The 17,500-nt window shown below is 37.5% G+C and overlaps 1 protein-coding gene across 2 annotated transcripts in view; it reads right to left on the bottom strand.

Annotated features, from left to right (window-relative positions):
• The window catches only part of ric8a (ric8 guanine nucleotide exchange factor A), an 18,093-nt gene extending 1,162 nt beyond the window's left edge, over positions 1-16,931 (bottom strand). Inside the window, exons 1-11 of one of the 2 annotated variants that reach the window (XM_043033010.2) lie at positions 16,462-16,931; positions 9,358-9,494; positions 8,861-8,985; positions 8,031-8,229; positions 7,284-7,416; positions 6,798-6,976; positions 6,156-6,432; positions 3,776-4,049; positions 2,986-3,136; positions 2,371-2,490; positions 1-2,022 (exon numbers count right to left, since the gene is read on the bottom strand). The exon at positions 1-2,022 is cut by the window's left edge and continues 1,162 nt beyond it. In XM_043033010.2, coding sequence (XP_042888944.1) covers positions 1,875-2,022; positions 2,371-2,490; positions 2,986-3,136; positions 3,776-4,049; positions 6,156-6,432; positions 6,798-6,976; positions 7,284-7,416; positions 8,031-8,229; positions 8,861-8,985; positions 9,358-9,494; positions 16,462-16,542 — 1,824 coding nt within the window. In that variant the 5' untranslated portion in view covers positions 16,543-16,931 and the 3' untranslated portion in view covers positions 1-1,874. The remainder of the gene's footprint in view (positions 2,023-2,370; positions 2,491-2,985; positions 3,137-3,775; positions 4,050-6,155; positions 6,433-6,797; positions 6,977-7,283; positions 7,417-8,030; positions 8,230-8,860; positions 8,986-9,357; positions 9,495-16,461) is intronic. The other variant, XM_043033011.2, reaches the window with a different exon arrangement.
• Positions 16,932-17,500: the final 569 nt, after the last annotated feature.

Raw genomic sequence — 17,500 nt, 5'->3', positions numbered from 1 at the left:
ACAAACAAAACTTTTGCCATTTGCTTTTACCTGGCATATAATACACCCAGATGAGATAATTGGCCTTGTTCAAGATTCTATCTATCTACATTTGTTCTGCTGCAGTTTCAAATGTCTCTTTTTTTTGTTTTGCTTTTTTTATTCTATAGACCAAAAATGGCAGTGACAAGGAGACAATACCAAAGATTCATGCTTGGCAGCTGCTGTATTATGTTGATGTACCATGATGAAATAACATTGGCAGCAACTTTGAAATGGTTTGCAGACTTTGCTGTCTGCAAGTATGATTTCAAAAAGCGCACACACAGCCATCAGTGTGTTTATACATGCCAAACGATTTGGCTCACTTTGCAACGGTAGGAAGTTGCGAGAACAAAAATCTACTAAGTCATGCTTCTGGCTGCTGCTATTCCCTTATATAAAACCCGGATGGTACGTATCAGGATGTCTGGATAAGTGACTTATAAAACGAAGATTACTTAGAGCTAATGATACAAACAAGAGGATGGGCATTGGATGAGATGTCAGTACAATCTCTGTCTTTACCCTTTTGCAGCTTGAGGTCAAGTTGCCTAAATCTTCTGCAAACGATCCTCACTCCCTTTACATGTACTTTCCCCATGATTGTTCTCAAGTCTAAGATCCTTTGAAATGGATTAAAAAACACACTGTATTCACACAGCCTTCCTATGGCACTGAGCACTATAATTCTACTATATGACTCATGGATGCCCGGCCACACACATACATACCTGTTGCAGAAGCTCATTCATATTTCCAGTCTCTGCCAAGGCCACGTCTCTCCAATTTAAATAATGCAACACTTCAGTCTTAATAAACAGCAAAAGGGTTAAGATAGGATTTACCAGTAACCCAAAGTAATTTTCACAACGTCAAGCAGCTATTATCACTTCTTCAAACGACCATTTTATCCTTTTTTACGACACTACTTCAAATACTCCTCAAAATCTCAAGGGAAAGTATTCAAATCAATGTAATCACTATGCTCACAGTGGGTAATTCTTACAGGATATAATCTTTGGCTTTACAACTGGACCTAATAATTCATGTCGTTCAAAATCTTTCAAAACTACTATGTCAAGGTCCTTAACCATATAATGTTCCTATTAACAAATAAAAAGCTTGGTAACTGATGGAATATTGATAAAAAAAAAAAATCTCATCCTCATATATAAACATACTCTCTATATAACTTTTATTTGTTCCTGTATCCCTACTGTATAAATAATGTTATTTGTAGTCTTGAAACTAGTCAGTATCCTACAGCAGTACTGACATTATTATCCCCTCATTGTTGTATAGAAAAAATCACATATATCACTCTCAACTAGAAATTTATAAAAATCTGCCTAATTTCATTTATATTTCTCTGCCACAATATTATGATACCTCAGTTGTACAAGATAGATTATTTACAATATATCCTCATTTCCTTCTTCAGCATTCATACAATATAAAGAGAATGACAAATACATTAATGGAAACATGAACATATGGAAATTTTTTCAGTGTTTGTATATTGAATTATTTTTTTCTTAAAAAGAGCTTGCTCACATCCCTTCATACCGATAAATAATGTCAATGCAACATTGCATTTCCATTAAACCATATTGTCAACAAATTTATCAACAAGATGTGTGAAAATCCCCAAATCTTCCAAATTGAAAATAAACTCTCCAAAAAATACAGGTTTAAAATTCCAGCTCTATTATAAAACAAACAATAAATCAAATGATTGCAAAAGAGATAGTGAGAGAGAAAAAAAAAACTAAAAAAGATCATAATAATGATAATAATAAATAAAAAAAGCCAGTCAGCCAGTCATCAGGCCGGTCTCTGGAAGCAGCGCAACCTTAGTCGGAATCATTATTGTGGTCATCGGAGTCATTGTTGTGGTCTCCCGTCGGCAGGACCCCCAGCCCTTCTTGCAACTCCATCACGCTCTCCACTGGGTGCGGCTTTCCATCGTCACCTATGCGGCACGGCTGAATGATGTTGTTTCTGGAAAGGCGAATCTTTGTATTGACATCAGAGGTGTCTGTTGGGTGACATATGGAGTCATTTTCCTGATCACATGTACGTAGAGGAAGCACTATGTAATAAAATCCATGAGTTAGGACCTGCAAGCTATCACTCCACTGCATACAATAGCATGTGCAATCTCTATCTTTATCAAGCGTGTACACGCACATCCACACACCACACACATGCACACACGCAAATGCACACGCATGCACCTTTGCATTCACACTCGCACTCGCACACGCACTCGCACTCACACTCACACTCACATGCACACTCATACTCGCACGCACACTCGCATGCACACCCACAATCACACACAAATACCTGGTGAGTTTGTCCAACACATTGACTAGTTTCATGGCCTCATGTTCCTTCTGTTCGTCTGTCATGCCATCAAGCGGCGATGGTCGAGGGGGCTCGTAACGACCGGTAACTGGGTTGATCCTGTGAAGTGAGAGTTTAGGAGAGGGAAGTTAAAATTCATTCTTTCAAGAGAAGTAGGCGCAAGGACTAAAGATTAAGTACATTTAGGTATATTCAGCCTGTACTTGTCTATTTTCAGTCGTGCTAGTGTTAAATGTAAGTATATTGTAAATGATCACAATACTTTGTTCATCAGATATAATGAAATTTATTACAGTGTGTAATATCTTCAACACATTAGAAAATTATATCTACTAATGAATCTTTTCCTCATAACTATATCTAGAAGGCTGATTCAATTCTTTAACCATTATTTTTTATATCAAATTGCTTCTCTAGGAAAAATGTGTAAAAATAATTCTCAGTAAGTCTATGGATATTAAGAGTTTAATGAAATACATACTACCACAATCCCAAATTAAAATCAGTCCTAAAAAGTAAAATAAAGTGAAAAATAATCAAATAATAAAACAACGCAATGGAAATAAAAATAGATAAAAATCTCCATCAACCCACATGTCCTTGACTCTCTCATATTCCTCGGTGTCCGAATCCTCTGAGTCCGAAGAGTAGTCGATGGTTGGCTTGCTTCCTCCCAGCATCAGGCCACGAGAGGCGAGGAGACCTGCTGCGTTGCCATATCCCGTGTATTTGATCAGCCGGTCAACTGTGGGGTGTTAATGAGTGGCAGCGAGATTCATGTATGAGATGTTTGGATCCTAGTAATTGACACAGAGGTAATTTTCTTTTTCAATCATTTGGAATAATATACTTATCTATATGTGTGATCGGTTTTAGGCCACACACTCCCTTGTGAGGGTTGGGATAGTGTGTTCTTGCGAAGGCCTTTTTAATTTGGCATGTGGAGCCCATTACCCCTAAGTGGATGCCCTTTTAACCTTGGACAGGACCTATATCTACATCTATTCATTGATCTACCTATCTATATATATTATTCAAAATACGTCTGATGATCTCCCAAATACTTAACCTATATATACATCAATGACAAATCTTAAAGCCTAAACAGTAACAGACAATAGAATCAAAACAATCTGCCTAGAATAGCATCTAACAGCATTCCTTTCCAAAACTGTTGGAAGGAATGAATTCAATCATTTAACAAGGCTTAATCAACACTGCAATGCTATCATCTTTTTCAATGGAGATGGAAGATAATCATATTCAAAAATAAATCATACATCTTGATTTAAAAAATTATTCAGTCTTATTCATTCCATATATCTAAAATACAGTCTCAATATTTGTCCCAACTATGGATTATAAAAATAAAAATTGCACTTACCACTCTCCTTGCACAAAATAAACAAGAAATTTGCCGACAGGTGCTTGAGGTCGTGCAGGGGCGAGGTCATGAGCGAGCACAGCTTGTTGCGGATGGTGTGACCTTCTTCTGGTCTCTTGCTTACATCCCTTAGAGGGGGTAGGATGCGCAGCCGAATGAACTTGCGGATGGTGCGGTTGGCCTGCGTCATCTCCACCATCAGGGTGAGAATGGGCATCAGGCTCTTGCTCGAAGACTGGCCGGGCTGTGGCAGATCCGTGTTGTTAAAAGTCAACTGATGAAGGTCAATATCATTTGAAAAAATATCAATAAGGCATTGATTAAAGACAGATTATACAAAATTTAATAAGGAAAATAATCAATAATCATATTGTGTATATTATCTATGTTTGTATGAATATATGTATGGACATATGTATGTATGTGTGTGTGTGTGTGTGTGTGTGTGTGTGTGTGTGTGTGTGTGTGTGTGTGTGTGTGTGTGTGTGTGTGTGTGTGTGTGTGTGTGTGTGTGTGTGTGCGTGTGTGTGCGTGTGTGTGCGTGTGTGTGTGTGCGTGTGTGTGCGTGTGTGTGTGCGTGTGTGTGCGTGTGTGTGTGCGTGTGTGTGTGCGTGTGTGCTTGCGTGTGTGTGTGCGTGTGTATGTGTGTCTGTGTGTGTGTGTGTGTGTGTGTATGTGTGTGTGGGGGTTTATTTGTTTGTTTGTTTGTTTGTTTGTTTGTTTATTTGTTTGTTTGCTTGTTTGTTTGAATGTATGCATGTATGTTTGTATATTTGTATGTTTGTATGTAAGTATGTAAGTATGTATGTATGTATGTATGTATGTATGTATGTATGTATGTATGTATGTATGTATGTATGTATGTACGTATGTATATACATATGTACGTATGCATATATGTGTATGTGTATGTGTATGTGTATGTGTATGTGTATGTGTATGTGCATGTGTATGTGTATGTGCATGTGCATGTGTATGTGTATGTGTATGTGTGTGTATATATAAATATAAATATATATATATACATATATATATATATATATATATATATATATATATATATATATATATATATACATATATATATATATATATAAATATATATATATATATATATATATATATATATATATATATATAAATGTGTGGATAGCAGTACATAGTTATCCCATGACATAAAAACAAGTATTCTAGTATGGAAAGCACAAACCATATTCAACTTCAAAGTTATGAGCTCTATCTCAAAAGACGTAGCTAAATATAATGAATTACATTGCTAGCATCTACAATCAGCAGGAATTAGAAGCAGGAAACCCTTGAGGATATCAAATTCACTGATATTTCCTCAGTTGTACAGTAGCATTTTCATCATAGAACATCAAAGAAACAACAAAGCTCTTTTTAGAGATGTGACAAAAGTAATTCAACTCTCTACTCTTCACATTGTTCTTTACCCAGAATTCTACAAAGCAAAATCTAGATTCCTTTTCTACAAAGGTCCCAAATTACACAAGGGAAGGCAAGTGGCTAGCGACCAAAGCCGCGGCTATTGCTATCATTATTCTCCGCAAACTTTGGCGCGAGAATCTCTCCTTTCCTCCTCTACCTTGAAAGTGGCCCAGGTGAGGAACTGGTTCTCGGGCTATTGCGGTAAAGGTAATTGTGAGAAAATCACATTCATTAGAAAATAAAAGGATTCACCTACCACCAGAAAATCTCTATGTTCTTTATGTTCTTTTAATGTTTGGTAGGAGAGTTGATCCCTTAAAATAGCTTGACTGAAGCTTTTCCATTTTTAAAGTATTTAAATAACTAGATATTGGAGTGATTTACCTTTCTGTATAAATATATACTTTATGTTTTATATTTCAATGTATTGTAAACCTTGTGCTTGAAGGTTAATCAGTTTAATGAGATAATAAAATCATTAATTCCTCTGTATCCTAAAATTTTGCTGTTCTATTCTTTCCCTGTTTTTTACTCTGTATTACAACTGTGGATACAGAGTTTCACAAAAAAACAAACATTTCCATGCAAATGAGGATGAAAAATTTCCCATTCCAGAGAAAGATTTATATCTACCTTACATTGATTCAATAGTCATGGTCAATTAACCATAGAACAAAAATATATCTGCTAAATTAATATCAATAAGTAAAAAGTACCCTGCCTTCTTTCATAACAATATACATATATACAGTCTGAAATAAGAATGATTAATGGAAGAGAAAATTCATCTACAAATAACTAAAAAAGTCAGAGAACAGACAAAAAAATATCTTTTGGTAATCAATTACAGAAAAAAATAATATACTATCCACAGATAAGTTCTTAAAAAAAATAAAGTCAACCATCAACCAAAAACTCTTAGAACACCTACCGACTTCAATCTGGAGTCAAGGAAGTCCAACAGCTTGATAATGGCTGTCATGTCCTTGCCGTCATATTCGCACGAGCGCTCATTCTGCTTGCTGAGGTCTGAGTCTACCTCGGTGAAGCAGGCAGCCTCCATCAATGCTGTAGCCCCTGCAGTGGGCTGGGTAGTAACTACTGTGGGGGCTGGAGGGGGCATCGGAGATTCAGAGGCCTGGGGCATGTCACATAGCAATTCCTCATACATCTTGGGGGGCATTACCAGCAGCAGGTTCACTGTGTTGCTGCAAAAAGGAGAGAAGAGAGATGATGCCTTGGAGAGTGTATCTTTGCTGTCTGTCTTGCTCAGAGGCAAGGGAGGGGAAACTAGGAACAGAAGAAAGAGAAATGGATAAGAGGGTAAAAGCAAGAGTAGAAGAAGAAGAAGAAGAAGTAAAAGCGAGAGAAGAAATAGAAGGAAAAAAAAAAGAGATAAAAGATGAAAAGGTAAAGGATAAAATTAAAGGGAAAAAGTTTAGCCCACAGTCTTCAGTCAGAGGGAAGTGGGTGGAGCTTAGAAACAGAAGAGGAGGTAAGTACATAGAAGAAAGATTACAAAGAAGAAGTGGAAAAAATATAAGCAGAAAGACACCAAATCCCAGTCACCCACCTGTGCAGGGAATCTGTCTTCTCAGGGCAGCGGGTGGAGGCCAGGAGCAGGTAGCGCAGGATGCTGATCAAACGTAGGCAATGGCTGTCCTCTTCCTCATCGGGGCTGTTTTTGTCGATGTGAAGCACCAAGTTGTACAGAACTTTCAGGACCTCATTGACCAGCTCTGCCTGCTCATCCTGTAGGATAGAATTTGAAGCAAATCATTTTCCAGAACTTTATCTAGAACTCACCTGCAATAGAGCAATTGTCTAAGAATTTCAATATCTTTATAATAAATAATGAAAAGTGTGGATAATGAGTTGGGAAGAAGGAAATCGTTGTACCCATGAATGGACTGACAGATGGATGGATGGATGGATGGATGGATGGATGGATGGATTATATGAATGAATGAATGAATGAATATATGAATGGATGGTTGGATGGGTGGGTGTTCCCACACCAAGCTTCCCTCCCCATTAAGAAAACAAAATAAAAACTCACGTTGAAGATGATGGGATTTGGGAGGTAGCCATTGACAGACTGCACCTCGCTCTCCTCCTGGGCCGTTTTGAGCGACAGGTCGAGGATCTCGATTAAGTAGGTCAGCCCGTGGTACTCTGACCTCAGACGTGGTCTGCATGAGCGATTGAATGTATGAGGTTCAAGTTCACTTTCACCTTCACCTTCTTCTCCTCCTTCTACTTATCCTACTTCTCCTGTTGTGTTTTCTATTGTTTTCTAGGCTTATGGTATGATATATGAGTCTATATATAACATATTACCTAAGTTTTACTAACTACCATTTAGTATACTGTTTAACTTACACAAGTGAAGGGAGAAGTAGCTAGTATAAAAATGCAGTGTGATAGTGATCCCGCAAAAAGTGCCCATCATGAAAGGTTAATCATCGTCACTCCTTTGATAGAAGAAGAGGAACATGTAGCATAAGGAAGCAAAGAAAACAAAGACTGACAAATAAATTAAAAAAATAAAGAAATAAATAGAAAAGAAAGGGAAATGATAAGAGAGAGAAAAAAACAAGAAAAGGGAAATAGAAACAAAAAGAGAAAATAAGAAAGAAAAGGAAAATAATCAGACAAAATAAATATGAAGAAAAACAAAACAAAACATAAAAATAAAGGATAAAGGCTATCTTTGTTTTCCTTGACATCCATGCCAAGCATCAAAGCAACTTTCCTTCTCCTGATATCAATGGCAAGTCTCAAAGAGGAGGAAGTCCTCCCTCACCTGATATCCCCGCAGAAAGCTGTCAGGAGGAAGAGCAGCCTCATGTCAAAGTACTTGACGAGATGCGGCAGATCGGGGTCTTTGAAGGTCTTTAGGCGACACATGAGGCCGGGGATGCAGCTGTTGATGCAGCACATACGCTGAATGGCCGAGCTGTTGTAGAGCAGGTTGCTCAAGCATTTCTGAGCCTCTGTCACCACTGGGGGGTAGAAATACTGTGTTATCTTTGATTTTGTGAATTTACTGTATTCATATACATATATCGTTGAGCGAGTTATCCTAAAAAAGGCTTATTTGATGTTTATTTGATGTTCATTTGTTGATATAAAAATACTCTATGCTTTCTTAATTAAAACTATCTCATTTTTTGTATATATATATCTACTTGTAATTAGAGCTTTATTTATGATAATAAACCATAGAGACTATGTGCAAAATGACAAAAAAAATACAGAAATCTACTGATACTTAATTTCTAAAACATTGTAAAAAATAACAAATAAAAACAAAATTAACAACTCAATACACTGTAGTAAACAAACTTATTAACTTTCTGGAGGCATACAAAAATGTAGAAATATAATTCCCTTCTTCGGTCATACAGACAGAAAAAATAAATACGTGGAGAAACAGGTTCTTTTTTCCATTTGAAATAAACATGAACATAATCAACTAATTTTCAAAACGATGCACACTGGCACTTTTACTCATTTACACAAACCTACAATCAAAAGGTACTTTCGCACGTACACTCAACCACAAACTGATATTGCTCCTGCATATGACTTTCCATTCATACATTTCATTCCAACCAAATGAAGATACTTTACCATCATAATTGATTTGTTGATTTAGGCGCTGCAAGGCCTCTTCCTCAGGGACAAGACCTGCCAGACGCACAATAACGGCAAGCCTGTCGCTGTCGATCACGTTGTTTAGGGACTGTTTGTCTCTACTAGAAAGGAGAAACAGACAAGCAGTCTTTTAGTTAAATCCAAAACAAAATATTGGTCTGAGATCACTTTTTCAATGCACATGAAGTACATAAAAAGAAGAAGAAGGAGGAGGAGAAGGAGGAGGAGGAGGAGGAGGAGGAGGAGGAGGAGGAGGAGGAGGAGGAGGAGGAGGAGGAGGAGGAGGAGGAGGAGGAGGAGGAGGAGGAGGAGGAGGAGGAGGAGGAGGAGGAGGAGGAGAAGGAGAAGGAGAAGGAGAAGGAGAAGAAGGAGAAGGAGAAGGAGAAGGAGGAGAATGGAGAGGAGAGGGAGAGGGAGAGAGACAACAAAGATGAAGAAGAATGATTTTTATGGGAGGCGCTCTGAGCTCTCACCTGAGTATTCTGATCACAGAAAGGCAAGTCTGGTGGGTGACACTTGCTGCCGGATCACTTAATCGCGCCATGATCATGTTCCACAGTCGCTCTGTGCATTGCTGTGATAATCCCACTGGAGTGAACTGCTGCTCATACTGAGGGAAAAACATCGGACCTTAAGAAGGAATACATTTACAGTAACACAAAGAGAACAATTTACAGCATTAATAGAAATCAGTATAAGGATTGTCTTCTCAATTCTAAATAAAAGCATTGGGATGACATTAGATTTACATATTACCAAAGTTACACAGGGTAAACATAAAGGAGAGACAAACACAATATAGTTCAAAAAAAATCATCATAATAAAAGCTGGTATCCTAAACAAAGCAACAATATAAATCAGGAAGGGTTTAAGCCAAGCCAAGATTCCTTGATATAGAAAAAAAAAAGTTATACATTTAATTATGTGGTTGTCTTTCATGTCCCAAAGCAATATCATTGACAGCCTTTCTTCCTGAATAAACTTGTTATTACTGCAATACATTGGCAGTTTGAAGCTCAACCATGCAACATGTATTATGTATTTACATGTATAATCATCTTTATACAAACTATATACCAGTAGCCAAGTAAGCTGTTATCTTATCCTCTACTAACCTTGTCTCATATCTAACCCCATGCAGACTGGTCACATAATATTATGGGCATGTATGCATCTCTTTTGCCATACATCCACCAATCACCACATCCACACTCATCCAAACCCATCCCATGTAAATAAATGATAATTACATGTATCTTCAGCTTTAATTTATCATTACAAACTATTTTTGTGAGGCAAAATATGTTTTAGTAAATTTTGGAATTAACAGAAACATGCCAGCGTGTGGTCAATGCATAGTTACCACTAACCCGTCCACAAGGGGCTAACAGCAATATTAAAAGAAACACATATCTTATTCTTTTTAATGAACAAAGAAACATCAACCCTTCCATTGAAATTCTCTTTCAAGACATTTAATTGGAAACAAGTATAGAGGTTAAACATTTAGAAAATCTTCTATTCACACAATAAAAGAGGATACACACAGATCCCAAGATGCCTATTCCATGGAAGAAAATTAAATAGTCCATCACGTACACAGGAAAAATTGTAAAGGAAAAATTGTAAACTCCTGTATACAGTCCTATCTCAAATCAAGCTATAAAATTGGAATAATTCTATGAACTATTGCTTTTCCTGCTGAAGAGGTAATCCTAGCTTTCCAGTTCTCTATGGAGGGCAAAATATTTCAATTTTACCACAGATTGCTAACAACCACTTATTGTCAGCCTGGTATTATGTGGGTAGACAAGAAACTTGAAGAAAGATAGGGAAAAACAAGAAAAGGACGGAAAATGGAAATTGTGATTGAAATCTTATACATACATTCAGGAAAAGTGAAAACAAATATGAAACGTTCATTTAAAAAAAAATTGTTGATTATAACTAACAAAACAAAATCAGGTAGAACATGGTGCATATCTTATTACCATTTGCCAACCCTGTTTTCATAATATATATAAAAGAAACAAACACAGGGAACAGAAGTGAATGAACCTCACTTGTCTGGGGACCAGATACATGCTAGAGTAGTGGATTTTCCAGACTTGTATGGCATAGAGTAAATGGGGTAAAATAAGGCATATTCTGCTCTCTTATTAATGCTGCTATATACCCAATGCAATATGGCAGTATCAACCACTTTAACCCATTGGTCATGGTATTAAATAAATATTTGTGCAGTAGGATGGCTGGTTTACATTGTCTGGCACGGTGCCATCCGCGTCTATGACCAACTCTGCCTTTGCAACAAATCATGCCATCCGCTGCTAATGGGTTAATTGGGCTCTGGTGGACAGTGTGGGGTGGTAGTGATGGTGCCACACCTGACCAATCAGCTGTCATGCAAACTTCCCTGTACTGAACCATCAGAGCTGTCACACAAGTGCTTACTGGTGACCAGTGGGGTGCTAACTAGTTGAACTAAGAGTTTAAGCCTTCTGCAAATCTTACTACCTCTTATATCCTATCTTTAAAAGATGAATTAAGAACAATTCTTTTCTTTTTTTCTTTATTAGATCTCTATGGATAAGGCTTGACCAACACTCAGTTCTTTCACTTGTATTCTCTCCACCAAAAATGAAGCTATACATCGACCGATAGTTTCAGGGTGAGAATCTTAGAGCATATGACTCACAAAAACATTACTCAAATTTCTGCTGACATACATAATGTACTCAACATAGCAGCTGAAAAATTAGTGAAGGAAAATGAACAACAGCAATGCAAGATAACAAACAGTGTGTAGTCATCCTCATACCTATCTCTTGTCTCATGAATTCTAGTTTCCCTAGATGTATGAGTCTAAATATCAGGGAGGGATAACCACAAGGTTTCATCTCATGCACTACTGAGGCCTCCTGAACCCTCTGACCCCTCCCCCCAAAGAACCCCTTCTCAAGGTGAATGCACATAGGCCTAATCAGAATTCTAGCATTGGGATTCAGCATGCTTATGTTTCCTCTCTTTTTATCTACATTTATATACAATGCTATTGGTTAAGCTCAGGGGTATGTTTCTTAAGAAAAAAAGTGGTAACTGTTTAGAATACCATGGCCCCACACTTTGCACTCTGGCAAAGGCCTACAAACCACCTTGCATATCTTCAGCAAGATACAGCTCGGACTTGGATTGACAAGCTCTTTCTTGCCAGAGTATACACGGTGGACACTTGTTTGTCTTTGATGGAGTGTGAAGAACAAAGGCCATGGTATAGTGCTCTCTCTCTCTCTCTCTCTCTCTCTCTCTCTCTCTCTCTCTCTCGCTCTCTCGCTCTCTCGCTCTCTCGCTCTCTCGCTCTCTCGCTCTCTCGCTCTCTCGCTCTCTCTCTCTCTCTCTCTCTCTCTCTCTCTCTCTCTCTCTCTCTCTCTCTCTCTCTCTCTCTCTCTCTCTCTCTCTCTCTCTCTCTCTCTCTCTCTCTGTGTGTGTGTGAGTGTGAGTGTGAGTGTGAGTGTGAGTGTGCATGTGTGTGTGTGTGTGTGTGTGTGTGTGTGTGTGTGTGTGTGTGTGTGTGTGTGTGTGTGTGTGTGTGTGTGTGTGTGTGTGTGTGTGTGTGTGTGTGTGTGTGTGTGTGTGTGTGTGTGTGTGTGTGTGTGTGTGTGTGTGTGTGCGTGTGTGTGTGTGTCTGTTTGTTGTCTGTATGTTGAGTGTTGTGAGTTTTAGTTAGAGGTCTAAACTAAGGGATGTGACTTACTATATAAAACAATAAATTACAATACAAAACAAGAAGTTGTGAACACCATCTGTGATATTTACTCCGTAAGTGTGGGAAAAGAAGAGGAATATCTGACTGAAATAAATAAACACATAAATGGATAAATAAAGCAATAACATAATTGCAAGAATATGAAAAAAACAGACAAACTAAATGGTTCTTCTTCAGTGCACTGTCATAGAGCTATGATCATCTAAGCATTGCACAGAGAGCATGCCGAGTACCAACTTGAACGGCAGGAATTCCAGTGGCGGACTGCTGCACTCTACCAAAATTCCTGGTGGGTGCAACTGTACTGAACTGGAATTACAGAAGAATGCCAACTCTAGTGGAGAGGTAATCTACTGTGACTATTTACTGATCTAAGTATCACCTGACCTCAAATTATTTCCTCTCGGAATGGAGTAGAGATAAACACATACATAAACTCATTAACAAACTCATCAACGTAAAAGTAACTATTCAGAGTAGGACAGCATGAGGCAATGCCATAATTTGTGCATATTTGACGCTAAATTGCCAAGGATGTCTATAGTACTAGCTCTAATGTGAGATTATCGTAGTAGTTTGCTTGCCTTTGCTGAGGTACAAAGCAAGAAGGCCACAGCACCATTGGCCTTTGCTGTACAGGCACAAGTTAGTTGACTTTGATAAGGGATTGTGGCCGGGCCTATGCTTTCTGATATTTGCTATTTTTTCATCATAATGCTGTTTTTATATGTGAGGTTCTTCTCTATCTTTCGGCAGTCCTATTCAGAACATTTACTAACATAAATAACAATTAGACTTTATCAGATAGATAAAATGCCACACAAATATTAATTACTTACACATTATAAAAGAAATGTTAACAGATCAGTAAAGAAAATTCAAAACCTGGGATCACATAAAGAAAGTAAAAAATGGCCATAATGATCATATCCATGGTAGAAGACACAATCAAAGATAGAAATGAAAACAAACATTTTCAAAATCCAAATAAATGTGAGAGGTGGCTTTGAATCATACCAGTAGTCTAAAGTCACATCAAACTACTGGCTCTCGACTGTAAAAAATTACCAACTCAGATGGTTCCAGCCTTCAAATCCTACAAGCAAAGGTTGAAATGACACTAAACCAAATGCTGCAAATACAATAATGATCTTAAAAGCAGGATCAACAGAGGACCTTTACCACTTATTTGACTGAAGTGACAATGAGCAACGTGTGAGTGTGTCTGGATTATGGACGACTTTGTAAATCAACTCACAAATATAGGCAAAACGTAAACTAAAACTGGCTGAAGTTGTGAGGATGGAAGAGGAGCCGAAAGCCTCTTCCTCCCTGAGTATCCTTTCCTAAAATTCTTTGATGAATAAGAGAAGTTGGTATTTGGGAACAGATATAACCTAAAATCTAACAGCACAACCTACTGATCATATACATGTACTAAAATAACACAAACACAGATAATGACAGGCATGATTACAACTAGACCCTACAATTATTTCACTAACCAAAAGTCAAGGTAAATGGTTATTGAAATCATCAAAAATCCTTACAAGATTTGGGACCCTCTCGAAGGAGATAACCAAATTGCTCACTTGTACACACCAATCCATCTGGGGACTCCTTGTCTATCTTAAAGACAAGAAGTGACAGTGGAAAAATTGTCGGAAATTATTCCATCAACTTTACCCACCTCACAGTAAGACAGAGCATAAGCGGCAAGGAGCTAACACAAAGACACCAGATTTCAATACATATTTCCTATGCTACTTTGCAACAACCTACATAATGCAATGAGACGCGAGACAAAAAAACATGACATCTCACCTTCATTCCTCCCACATTAAGGTACCGTGATTTATGAAACACCCTCACATAGAGAGCATACTAAATATCATCTATTGCCTCTCTCTTAGGACACCAGAACACATCCCCGTCTTTCAGAACAAAATATATCACTGGAATACAAGTCCCCTTCCTCCATCTTGGAAACATAATATAATATTTCAATTCACTAAAGAGAAAACAGGTCTTCACTGAGAATTTACTATTTTGTTGAGCTTTCATGGGTGCTGTTCTCGACAGGGTCAATGAAAGATTAGAAAGGTTGGGATATCAGGCCTCACTATAGTGTAATATGTCCAATAGATCATAATTCACAAGAAGGTTCAATAGTATGGTAATAAAAGATGATTTATCTTTTCATTTATCTATACTTTTAAAATCAAATTTGCCCTGATATTATTCAAAATAAAATAGAACTAAAATCACATATGATATGATAATGATGTAACTTATCTTTTAATTATCCAGAATAAGAAATAGATTTACCAACATTTCCAAATCTTATAGGAACATATTTTTATTTTTCTAATCAAAAATGTAATTTACTCAATATTCTAGAAATTACAAGAAATCGTAATAGTAACTTTTCTTTTACTTTTCCATTAACCATAATCTCTTTTTTTTCCCATATCTTGTTTTTCTGCATTCTAAACTTTCTTGATTTCCACTAAACAGACAATAAAGAAAATAAAAATAAAATCAACATAAGGTACCAAACGAACAGAAAAAAACATTTCCTGGGCACATCCCATAGAAACCAGTCCGAATTAAGGAAAGGAAAAGATAAATGTGTAGAATACAGACAAGTCACCAAACACAGTCATATTATGGCAATCAAAGATAAAATACTACCATATGTGATGTAATAATAATACAACATATATTTCAATTATCCAGAAGAGTTAGCATGGATTCTACTCATCCTATAGTGTTCATATAAGTAGGAATTAACCCTCTGATAATGGGAGGGTATGTACATAAGCACTATATAGAATGGTTTCATTTCATCATTCTTTTTACACATAGATAGCTCTTCGAGGGCTAAGTCACCTAGTGGCATATTAGTAAGCCTACCTGACCTCACCTGTTTACCCCATTCCTCGACCTTTTGCAAAATAGTTTTTATTTTGATTAATATGATCATTGTTATGGCCATTATTATGATAATAATAATAGTGATAGTATTAATAATGTTACTAATGGTAATAACAATAATAAAATCAAATTCAAGGAAAAGGGAAAACAGGTTGGGGTCTGACAGGCTGAATAATTGACTCCTTGGTGAAAATACAACATAATAATAGTAAAAATATCACAGCAGGAGAAGAGTAAACTTAGCAATTGGCGCACTTCTCCATCACCAATGGGTCAATGCGGAAAACTCCCCCTTATACTCTAGACACTAATAGTTGAGAAGGGCACGAGGTATAACAGCGAACTTGAAAGAAAATTAATAATAAACCTCTAAATATACGAGGATTGTCAGATAATTATCTACTCCCACTTTAGGAGAGGCTACTGCTCTAAACCCCCCTTGCACCCTCCGGCAGACAAATATCCTCTGCATATACACAGCAGGAGAGGATATAGGGTCGGCTGCAAGGAGGATTATGCCCTAAAATACACTCCATCCTGCCGTGTATATGTGGAGGATATTCGACTCCCTGCTCAAGTACAGGGGGTTAATAATCCTTATAAATTTCAGCGCAAACTATTCACGACTAGTACACAATCCACATACATGTCACGCATACTGGTAGGTTTCCTTCGTCTTTCGTCCTGTAATTTGCATGTTATACTTCACGCTCTCGGGGAATCACCACATTAAAGGTAGGTACTGACGGAAATCCACCCGTACCATACGGCCTGTCTGTAGCATTTGGCGACGCAGCTTAACCCCCAAAATGAAAAGCACGAAATGAAACACGAAGAAAAAGACCAACACGAAAGGGCAACGAAGAGTCTCACCTTCGACGCGAATTCCTTCAGGAGACGAATGAAGTCCTGGTCGCTTCCTGTCTCTAGGAGTTTCAACACTGACTCCTCCATCTTTTCCCTTCTCCTTGTCTCTTGTATTATTCCTATTCTTCTTCTTGTCTCCCTCTTCTTCTCTTCTCTTTCGAGTCTTTTTTCACCCTTTATTTACCTCTTCTTTTCCTATTCTCTCCTTTTTCTCCCTTTCGTCTTCCTTCTTTTACCTATTCTTCTTCTTCTTCTCCAACTCTTCCACTTCTTCTCTAAATATTCCTCTTCTTCTCTATATCTTCCTCTTCTTCTTCTCTCTCTATCCTCTCCTTCGTAAATCAAATTCCTCTTCCTCCCCAAAAGACACTAATAAGGTTTCCCGCAGACAGACAGACACAGACACTCCTCTCCGAAAACAGCAGACAGCTTGTAAACACCGCGGCTATTTTCACCGTGGACGCATTTTCGCGAGCGCCGCTGTCAAGTTTGTTTTGAGATCGTGACGTCATTATGATGTCATTAGGTCATCATACTTACCTAATGTGGTTCTATCTTTTATCTAATAGGATTTAAAACTACATGGTCTTATTAGTTAAGTAATATCACTCCTCTTTGAGATCTATTTTAAGATTATTAAGGGCTATAACTAGGGTTTGTGTAGCAAATGCGCAAGTTTGTGACGTCATAATCTCAACCTAGCTTGACCCCGAGGACCGCGAATATTTTCCGCTTAGGTGGAGTCAACGGACACGGTTGCGTCGTTATACTATCATTGTTACAATTATTCATCCTAATTGGCTTTGGATTCTGTGTCTTGTTACTGTTTATGCTTTTATCTGCGTATTTATCTTTTGTTTTGTGGGATATGTTGTGATTGTTTGTGTTTTGTTTTTTTCTTCTCTCTTTTATTGCATAAAGGATTTATTTAAGATTAAATGCTTCCTAATTATTTACTTCTTCTTTTTCTCTCTATGACAATTAGCTGAAAATTATTCGTATATCTATTACAATTGGTACATGATAATCACAGCTCTTATGATTA

This window comes from Penaeus japonicus, unplaced genomic scaffold, assembly GCF_977035675.1.
Source record: "Penaeus japonicus unplaced genomic scaffold, GWHDUDI00000001_assembly GWHDUDI00000012, whole genome shotgun sequence".
Taxonomy (NCBI): domain Eukaryota; kingdom Metazoa; phylum Arthropoda; class Malacostraca; order Decapoda; family Penaeidae; genus Penaeus; species Penaeus japonicus.
Note: the sequence above shows the minus strand (reverse complement) of the source record. Positions and strands in the feature narration are given on the sequence as shown.